At 50.1% G+C, this 10958-nt stretch overlaps 1 protein-coding gene and 1 long non-coding RNA gene across 2 annotated transcripts in view; both read right to left on the bottom strand.

Moving 5' to 3' along the window:
- Positions 1 to 1371: 1371 nt before the first annotated feature.
- LOC113573841 lies at positions 1372 to 2215 on the bottom strand. The gene is made up of 2 exons (XR_003410248.2): positions 1664 to 2215; positions 1372 to 1563 (listed from the first exon to the last, which is right to left on the bottom strand). It is a non-coding gene; the product is annotated as an uncharacterized LOC113573841 (long non-coding RNA).
- A 57-nt stretch (positions 2216 to 2272) lies between these two features.
- The window catches only part of hs6st1b (heparan sulfate 6-O-sulfotransferase 1b), a 45034-nt gene continuing 36348 nt past the window's right edge, over positions 2273 to 10958 (bottom strand). Inside the window, exon 2 of the mRNA XM_027004343.2 lies at positions 2273 to 2984. Coding sequence (XP_026860144.2) covers positions 2273 to 2984 — 712 coding nt within the window. The remainder of the gene's footprint in view (positions 2985 to 10958) is intronic.

Raw genomic sequence — 10958 nt, 5'->3', positions numbered from 1 at the left:
ATGGCGGCATACAGTCCGAAGTGCCCACCTAAGGGCTCAGTGTCATCCTTACCCCAGCTCCCTCACTCCAACCAAGTACCTCCAGCCTCCAACCCAGCACCTCCACCCTACAGCCTAACACCCCCCCAACCCAGTACATCCTTCCTCCAACCTAACACATCTCCTTCCAAACCAGAAACCCCCCACCCCCTTCTAACCTAGCACCTCCATCTCCAGCCCAGCTGAATAAACCATCTGGACTGAACCAAAGATGCCAAAGAGAGACTTCCTTGTTGACATGGCTCCGCCTGACAGCATGACAAGAATAAATAAGATAATAAATAAATCACCCAGTGGTGTCAAATGGTGAAAAATAATTACCAAAATCACATTAATATTTCCTGTCAACTTCACAGGTATCAGGTATGGTTTCATTTCGTACATTCAGAAGAGCCAAGAAGGCCCTAGATATCTGTCTCAGAAAAGCACTGATGCAGAACACACTCACTGAATGCTTTTTAGCATGATCAAACCAGAAAAACTGAAACAAAATTGTGAGCATGTGGTTCAGTGAAGAGGAAAAAATATTCTAATTAGTAAACATCAACAAATTTTCTGATGTTATTTTTTTTCCAAGATAAAAGCAGATGCAAGAACTAACTGAGACCATTTCTTAAAAAAGGAAATTTCTCTTTATTGGTAACCTTAAGATCAAACTGTCATGAATAACAGAAATACTCATACAATATACAATATACAGTAATGGTGGAAAACAGTGGAGACATGTTTACAATGCCTGAAATCCATCTGCTCTTACACAAATATACATCACACACACACACACACACACACACACACACACACACACACACACACACACACACACACACACGTTCACTGGGTGTTCATTGACTAACAGGCCCGCTTCTGAGTGCGTGCTTCTGCACAGGAGCTGTTGCCTTGGTAATGATCTTAGTGTTCTTCAGCTTGACTTGGGGACAGTGTGAGGGACTACGGAATAAGATTCACACACGCACACACACACACACACACACACACACACACACACACACGACAAACTCGCAGAGAACGGCAAGGAGGGGCCCAGTCATGTCTTGACACATTGGAGGTGCTTCGCACACACACACACACACACACACACACACACACACACACACACCCATACCCACACCCATACCCACACCCATACACACACCCATACACACACCCATACACACACCCATACACACACCCATACACACTCACATACACACTCACATACACACTCACATACACACTCACATACACACTCACACACACACAGACTTATAATGTTTCACACAGTCATACATTTGCTCAGGTATAAAGCGGCACTTCATGCTTTTTTTTTTCAAATATCCAAACTGTCCCTGTGTCCTGTTGTCTGGCTTTACACTGACAGGCAGGTCAGCCTGCTGTTTCAGACGTGACCATGACACTGGCGTGCATCTCACTGGCGGTGGGCTCCACGCGTCTCGCCGTGAACGTCTCCTTTGAAAATGGTGGGTCGAATGCCGAGCACAGAGGTTCCGAGTGTCTCACACGCTTAACACGCAAAACGACAGAAACACACACAGGAAGTAAAAACAAGGCCATGTCCATGTTATATATTAAGATACATCTCTTTAAAAACATATGCACTCACAGGGTCTGTTAGTAATAACCTGGCGTGGGAATATCCAGTCACTCCGCTTTTCATATCAGTGTAAAAAAAAAAAAAAAAAAAGACAACCAGAGATTTTACAAAAGTTCTATTTCCCATATTTGGATGACTTTACTGAAACAATCGATTCAGTGATTTCCATCATTCTTATACAAAACTAAGCTTTGCAGCAACATGCTGCACCTCAGTGCAATAACACTGTGGAGCAAAAGTAGTTGGAATTTGCCATTTGTGTTTGACCTTATGGAGGAAGGGTGGAGATAGCCCCACCCATCTGACAAGGCGAATAGGAAAAACAAGGCGTGCAAGTGTACACTCTAGGGCCCTGGACTCGCAAAGCACAAACCCTATGCTCCTAGGTTCCTTAAGTGTGCACCCCAGTTGCCTAGTTTTGGCGAGTGTGCACTGCAGCGGCTACATTCCCAATTTACAATCTATTCTCAGGAGGAAGGGAGCGTGTTCACAATCACCCCTCCCCCTTTTCTCTCTGAGCTGAAGGGGGCCCACCTCTGGACACCGCCCTCTCTCCCTCGGCCCCGCCCCCCCCCCTCTCCCTCTGCTTCCAGCCCTGGTGAGCGGCTTTCCCCTGGCCTACCATCCGCTGACAATCTGGTTCATGTAGTCCTCGGTGGGCAGGCGTGCCGTGCCCTCCCCTCCTGTGCCCTCGTCCCGGGGCGCCCCGCGGCGGGCGGCGGGGCCGCGCAGCAGCTGCGTCCGCCGCCGCTCGCGGCGCTCCAGGGCGTGCGCGTGCTGGTAGCGCTGTGCAAACAGGTCCTTGGCATAGTCGTAGAGCCTCATGTCCAGCTCGTTCAGCTCCTCAATGCGCTGCACGGTGCCGTTGTCCAGATCCACGCCGGCCGCCCGCGTGCTGTTGTACTGCACGAACGGGCGGATGAAGCGCAGGCGGAAGGTGCGCTCGAACAGGTACTGCGTCTTGCGCTGGAACTCGGTCAGGCCGAAGAAGGCCATGTCGCGCAGGTTCTTCTTGGCCGACTCCAGCAGGATCTGGGACCGCGTGCGCTCGGGCAGCATCGACAGGTTGTAGCAGCCCACCAGGCTGAGGTCGGCCAGCATGCGCACCTGCCGGTTGTTGGCCAGGTTGTACGGGCACTCCATGAACTGCTGCAGCGTGCAGCCGGCCCAGTCGGCCCCCTCGTAGCAGGGCGGCAGCTCGTCGGGGGTGGGCGTGCGCCCGTCGCACATGTGCAGCGACGTCTTCCACGTGGCACCTCGCTGCACGTGCCGCCACTCGCTCAGGTAGCGGGACACTGGGTCCCGCAGCAGCGTGATGTAGTAGAACTTCCTGTGGTGGGAAGGAGGTGAGAGCTTGATTAGAGGAACAGCATGATCTAGAAAACACCCAGTCACCTCTACTGACAGACTGGGCACACAAAGTTTATTAAACAACAGCAAATAGCATAAGCTGCCATGTACAACATTGCATGCAACAAATAATAAACTGAGAACTAATAAAAAGGTTTTTAGTAAAATAAAAGACATGCGGAAAAACATGCAGGTGTACTAAGACAACTAAAGTATTTAAAATGTATAAAAAAAATATGTATAAAAAAAAATAGATTAACTATATCGGTAGGTCAGGAAAAGGCAGAGAGCTACTCCGCCCAGCCCCAAGGACCCTAACAGCTTCACTCTTTCCCTCATTCCTCTTCTTGTCTGTCCAGACTGCAGTCCCAGTGATCACCATCTTGAAACATCATCACAGGAGAGAAAAAAGCACCGGAACATTCCTGACTGCCTGTGTAATCAGAGGTACCTGTATTGCAGTGTGGCTAGGGGGCACTTTGACCTCGCTGACACTCACACATGTGCACACACAAAGACACACACACACACACACACACACACACACACAAAGATGCATCCATCACTCACCCTCATACAGACATACTGTCCAGACAAGAAAAGTCCTACCTTCAGGGTAAAAAGAGTTCTCTTCTAAAACAAACTTGCAGACAGTGCATTCAGAAAAAAACATATATTTGTGCTGCAGGCGAGACCCTTGCTGAGGGAGCTCAGCTGACAAACTTGCAAACGTGTGCACATGTACACATACGCGCGCACACACACACACACACAAACACAAACACACACACACACTAAATGCAAACCAAAAACCTTTACAGTCATTACACTACAATTCTTTTGTCTGGTTCTCAGCCAGTAAACCATCCGACGTCTTACTGGGAATGTCTGAAAGGTCGTTGTCAGACAGGGGTAACACAGAATTATTATCTTCTCTATGAAGATACAGCTCTGACGAAAGAATAAAATTGGCACTGAATTAAACATGTATTTGAATTAAACATGTATTTTCAGAAAGGTGGGAAATAAACAGGGTTGTGCTCTGAGCCCTTAAAACCCCCTACTTGTTGGGTACAAAATGGACTGTGGAGCACACAGTAGACACGCGTGTTAGGGGTCTGACACAGCGATCCCCTGCTGGTCTGACACAGCGATCCCCTGCTGGTCTGACACAGCGATCCCCTGCTGGTCTGACACAGCGATCCCCTGCTGGTCTGACACAGCGATCTCATGCTGGTCTGACACAGCGATCTCATGCTGGTCTGACACAGCGATCTCATGCTGCTCCCAGCCCCAGACAGAATTAGCAAGCAGCCAGCATTAGTAGGGGGAGCACACTAAGGGCACACCAAAAAGCACCGCCTACTGCAAAAGAGTCCTCCACTTAACAAGGAGTCTCATGAAGTGCGAAACAAACCAGAGGACAACAGATATCTATGAGGTCCTTATGTCCACACAGCTGTCAGAAGACTGGCCAGAGCTCTTTCACAGAGACACGATAAAGTTTGTCCATGACACCCTCTTAGCCAATGTGGAAATCCCTGAGAACACACAGATAAGCTGGAGGGCACGGAGGACCATGGCCGGCACTCGGTACTGTGGCCCCTTACCGAGAACACGCCCAGGGCGCTGTGAGGTGAGGCCACTGCAGTGCTGAATGGGACTGAGATGCGATGCACACTAAACAGCCTTCAGATTTCCCTGCCGTGGCAGGTACAGTACCAAAAACAGACACATGGGGGCAGAGTGCACATATGAACTGCAGTGCAGGGAGAGGTGGCAGCCAGATCACCTCTGGCTAGAGCTGAACCTACAGAAGACACATGCGACTGTGCCAATCGTGACCTCGGGGTTCACGTTCGGAACACCCCGGCAACTTTCCCAACTGAGGGCAGGAACAGGTTGAGAGGGTGCGGGGAAAACGGAGGTTGAGTGAAAGAGAAGAAGAAGATACGTGAGGGGGAAAAAATAAAGGAACAAAGACGACACGAGAGGAAGCAGAGCTGCGAATGGAAACCGCAGCCACGAGAGAAGAGGAAGTGGGCAGATAGCGAGCGTGCACACTCACGAGTTTGACTGGCGCGGGAGGCCCCAGTGGCGGCCAGAGCATCCTGACTCTAGCACTGCCACCCAGCCGTGTGACCTCGCGCGCCCCATAAAGACGAAGGCACACGCACACTCAGAGGTGCATGAGTGGGCAAGGAGAAACACATCGCCATCGTTCACCCACACCTTCATGCCCGGGTCTAATCCATCTCTGCTCAACGGCCCTTATCATTTAATACCTCTCCCCCTAAGACCCATCGAGCTCTTTATCGTCCGGAATCACTCTCTCCGTGCTCGGGGACTGTGCCCCGAGCCCATTATCATTAGCAAGCCTGAGCAGTCGCCGTCAGAACTCAGCTGAGCTGGCTTTTTAATAACCCTGCTCCCCGTTTCCACGGCGATTAAACTCCAGGTCCATGCACATGCACCAGCCTATTAGATGATTCTGGACTACCCAATAAGATGGTAATGGCTAGCCTGCCTACTCTCTAAAATGCCAGTCAATACTAATAACACACGGCTCTGTGTGCTTATTAACAGGCCGGACCTAGAACAGGACCCCGAGGCACTTCATATAGCCACAGATCCCAGACTCGGTCATGGACTGTCTGGAGCCCTGACTTAATATGGAAGGGCACTGAGCCCAGTCCCCCTTTGAGGCAATGTTAATTAGGTTAACTAACACTGAACAACATGCAAGAAAATAAAGTATGCAAGATCGAAAATGTGTCCATGTTATTTCATTTGAGTGTGTGTGTGTGTTGATTTTGTCCATAATATGTGTGGCTAAAGGTCACACACACATGTACTGAGTGAGAGGCTTATCCAGGTAGAATTCTCTGTAATGTACTAAATCCTTCACTTTCCCCTCCGGAGTAAAAAAAACCAAACATTTGAACTCATTTTACACATGATGCCTATATTAGCGTCCTGCTAAAAATACTCTGAATAACAAAAGAGCTGAACATCACTCTCATTAGTGTGATATTTTATTAAACCCAATGACAAAAACCACTGAACAATCTTCAGAAATGAAGTTCACAAGGAGTGAAGGTGAGGGTAAATATGGGGTCTGGACTCCAGAAACAGGGTCAGCTGCAGCAAAGCATTCATGCCAGGAGGCCCGTCTCCAGGGTGACAGACCGGAGATGAGCCGTCAGCAAATGCATATCGAACGGCGTTAAAATATGATGAGAAAACAAAGGGCTCTCTGAGGCAGCAGACTGCTTTGACGAGCAGGGCATTCTGACAGCGACGATGTACAACGGCTGTGGAGATTGCTGCTTTTTTTATTCCCTGCCTGGAATACACACACACACACACACACACGGAAACAAAAGGAATGAGAAAGAGAAAATAATGCTTGTTCTGAAAAAGATGAAGCCACTCATGCACACACTCATACATACACACACACACACACACACACACACACACACACGCACGCGCGCAAACAAACACACACATACAGACACGAACACTCTCAGACAATTTATCTTTATTCGTCTGCTCATTTATGCATCCCAGCTCCAGTGCATGAATCCCCCAGCGCCTGTTTGAAAGTCGGGAAGTGGCACGTCGGTGCATTATTCATGCCAGGGAAAGCGAGGCTGAGGTAGATATTCCACACTTCCCTCAACCTGACACCACGTGTTGCTCCGGCGCCGATGTTGCCAATCAGGTTTGGAGCGTGGACGCATCAGGCCCGCTAGAGAGCACACGCACAGGTGGGCAAACAAGCCGAGGCCAGCAGCTAGCCCTGTCGTGGCATGGTCCCGGCCCCGCCCTTAAACGCGCGAGAACCTGGCAGAGTGGTCCTCTCATGGTCCTGGGACTCAAGTCTCTCCACTCCCGGGCCCAGAGAAAGTCCTGAGCTATCGCAGGTTGCCTTTGCTTTGACTCAGCGGTGACCTGGAGCTTAGTGAATAACGAGACTCGTTTGATCGCGAGGACAACATGCCAGGGGCCAGGTCGCTGCGTTTCCATAGCACCAACACTATCATCACCATGACGAGGAGCACATGAACCCAATAAAGGGCAGTTTACTAGCTCTGCTGGCATTGTAAAGAACTGAAACAGAGTGGCGTTAGAATGGCTTCTACCCATATCCAGACAGAAGCCTTCTTTTGCTATGGTTCCATGGTTTTCAAGGATTTGAAAATAATTTTTTTGTCATGTGTGTGGTGTGCCAGATATCCAGAGAAAATCCCACCACGTGTGTGGCGATGTGTATGCGAGGGAAGGAGCCGCACGGCTGAGCAGGAACAGAGCGGTTTAGAGGGCTGAAGAGAGAGAGGGGTAGCTTTTACACTCCAAAAAATTCATGAACACATCATTTCAGGTGACACCACCACACCATTTGAAATAACATTCTCAATATCATCACATTTGTGTGTGTGCACCTGTGTTTTGATTCCTCTAATGAAAGTAAGAGCTAATGATTCTGCAAATAGCTGCCAAGTCTTAGTATTACTCTTGGAAGGCTGATGGGAGTGTGGGCAAAGGTAATTAACCCTCTAATGACATGACAGGTGATCCCTCTGCTCTCTGACTCTGCTGACTAAAAGCTGTTACAGCGCTGGCCAACACCACAAACGCAGGATGCTGAGCTGCTGTGGGGGAAGACGCGAACCCTAATTACACTGGAGATTAGAGGAGAGGACAGGAGAGTAGAGTAGAATAGAGTAGAGTAGAAGAGAAGAGAAGAGAAGCTCTAACTCGTTCTCTCTGGCTCCAGGGCTCAGAAGAGAGTAGCAGCTCAGTGCACAGCGAAGCATGAGGCAGAAATTTCTCCCTGTCAGCACCAGTCAGTAAAAGCGAGTAAAAAAGATAGGGTGGGGGAATTTCAATCAGATTACTCCAACTATCAAAGGCGCCAGGGACTGTGTTCGGCTTCTTGGATAAATTCAAATTTTGCCTGGTGCTGCCACAGAGTGCACATCATTCTGGAAGTGTCTAACAGAGGTAGGCCTATTCGTTTGTCTTAGAAGGTGGAAGGAGAGAGAGGGAGAGCGAGAGCCAGAGCGCAGGGTCAGAATATGAGAGGGGTCTCACGCTGAGGCAAATTCTTGGTGATCTGAAGGCAGGTCTGATACTTCCTGCTGTTTAGCTTTGAACGTGCGAGCCTCGCCAATAAATCACGGCTCCCTAAAAGTGCTCTCAGAACGAGGAGATTCCAGCTGCTCGGAGCCAGATGGGCAGGGAGCGGAGCACAGGAGCTGCAGGGACACCTCCAAAATGCACAACTCATCATCACAGAACTGACCTCTGCTCCTTTTTCTTCTCCCTGTCGTCACTCCCACTCTCTCTCCCTCTCTCTCTATCTCTCTCCCTCTCTCTTTCCCACTCGCTCTCACACTTTCCCTTTTGTCTCTTTTACTGCCTTTGCCTTCCCTCTGTCTCATCTCATTATCTCTCTCCCTTGATGTACCAACTACCTTTTAGATTCATATTGTATCTAGACAGGCATGAGCTAAAATGGTCCTTTCCTCCCTTAAAGCGCCGAGGGGTGACCGATCCCGACGCACTTAGAGCCACGCCATAACTTAGCATGTCACGCGGCCGCTCGGATGTATTGGGGGAGGGGAGCGGAGGGGGCCCCTCCTTGCCCCTCGTAAATGCCGTCTTCAAGCCGAGCAGGTGTTCGGTGCGCGGCCAGCGCTAAATAACATAGACTCCCACACGGAGCAGCTCACTGGCGGCAGAGGAGCCAGCGAGCTGGGAGCCCTGCTGGAATCCGGATCGCTTTCTGGCCGACCCTGTTTAGTCACGCAGGCGACATCTGTATCTATGTGTGAAGAGAGGCAATGCATTGTGGGATGTGGGGGGGAGGGTCCTGTCTGGTTTTTGTGTTCTTGTTTTGTCCTGAATAAAGCTGGGAATAAGGTTTCTCAATCTTTCAGGAATAGGAACAGGCCAAGAGCGGTCTTGAGAAAGCTCGAGAAGGCTGCTGAAGAATGGGGTCTTATTTAATAAAGACAGCACACAGACACACACACAGACACACACACACACACACACACACACACACACACACACACACACACACGCTTAGAAGCAGGGCCAGATAGTAGCCTGCTGAGCAGCTCAGAGAGCAGCACTGGCAGCCTTCATAAATCCACACAATAATAAGATCCTCTCCTCCCAGACGGCTAGTGACCTCCGACCTCTGCCGATTTCTTCATCATGAATGGCCTTGCAGGGCCAAAGAGTGCGTCTGCACTTGCTTGGACACCTCTGCCTCTCTTCCAATCATCTCTCTGCAGGACTGAATGCATACGATTGGTCAGTCAGAGGTGGTTAGCCAAATTCAAGGTACAGCACTCATGGATGGGCCCATGACGTCCAGATCAGTTGCGGATTCACTGTGGAGCTGAGGCAAGATAAAATGCCAGCATGGCTCTGTGCTCTGTGCGTGGAGGAAGAACACAGTAGCAACTTTTAATTAGCTGGAATTGCTGTGGTTCTATTTCCCAAGAAGATATCTCTTGAAAATCGGAGCAATGACGGAGCCCGCATGTGTGCGTGTGTGCGCGTGTGTGAGTGCGCATCAGAGGGTTGCAGGCCCGCCCCACTGCAGAAGTTCACTCGCATTCGGTTTTTAACCAGAAGACTGGTGTCTGGGTGGCACTCAGTGGGAAGCTGAACACCCATATGCTCTCAAAACACCAACAGCACTAAAACAGGCAAAGAGAAGGAGCGCCTGGGTGAAGGTAAGCTGGAGGTCAGCTGGAGGTCAGGATTAGCCGGGCTGGGTGGCAGACGTAAATTAGCGGTGCGGCGTGAGCCGCAGGTAAGGGCGGAAGGCTGCTCACCGAAGCAACCCGAGTGTTGTTTGCAGCTCACAGCCTCCTGCAGAGAAGATACGGCGCGAGTAGGCCACGCTCGCAACCCTCAGCCGCGAAGCCGTTCTTTGACTCCTCCTCCCGCTTTCCCGCACTCGCTTTCTCTCAGTCTCTCTTTGAACCGTCTTTTCCTGCTGCTTTGGCATCTCTAAGCAATCCCTGCTTTCATCCTGCTGGCCCACTAATGAGGTTGCTATGGCGACCTGCCGACAGGTGTGATCACAGTCAATTGCACCAAGCAACCCCCCCCCCCGCCCCCCCCAAGCCCCTTTTCTTTTCTTTAGAACTGCTGAAGCGAAAAGCAGATGCTGTTTTCCTCTGGGTTTCTCCCTGCTCACGCTCTCCCTCTCACTCACACGCTCTCTCTCTCTCTCTCTCTCTCTCTCTCTCTCTTTCTCCCACCTTTCCACTACCTTTTCAGTCCTCTCTTGCTTTTCCACACAGTTTGGAAGTGGACCACACACCCCCGATCTCTCCAAGCAGGCTAGCTCTCCTTGACCGCACATTAGCTCCTATCTCCTCACTAGTGAAACTGGGTGGGCTGTGTTGTGGTGTTTGTTTGTGTGTGTGTGTGTGTGTGTGTGTGTGTGTGTGTGTGTGTGTGTGTGTGTGAGAGAGATTTTAGGACTATCTGGATGAACCTCCAGCAGAAGGCCACCCTGCAGGCTTACTTTTAAATGAAAGGTCTTTTTTATCACACACACACACACACACACACACACACATAAAACACACACACATACATACACACACACACACACACATACATACACACACACACATACAATAAGTTAATAATGGTTTCAGTAGCACTGGTAGCCTGTCACAACACTGTAGTGAAGTGAGAAATTCCCTAATGCAGGCAGTGGGCTTGTACGCAGCTATTCCGAACAGCGCAACCATCCGTTACCTGTCCACTCTCATGGTCTGAATTCCTTCTCACTCTCCCCCAGAGGAGGTGCAGACGGAGAGGAGGACACAGGAGAGTACAGGAGAAACAAAGAGCAGGAGCAAAAACAGACGAGAGAGAGACTGAGAGAGAGTAAGAGAGAGGCAGAGGGATG

This window comes from Electrophorus electricus, chromosome 5, assembly GCF_013358815.1.
Source record: "Electrophorus electricus isolate fEleEle1 chromosome 5, fEleEle1.pri, whole genome shotgun sequence".
In the NCBI taxonomy this organism is placed as follows: domain Eukaryota; kingdom Metazoa; phylum Chordata; class Actinopteri; order Gymnotiformes; family Gymnotidae; genus Electrophorus; species Electrophorus electricus.
The sequence above is the reverse complement of the archived record's forward strand: the minus strand, read 5'-3'. Positions and strand labels throughout refer to the sequence as shown.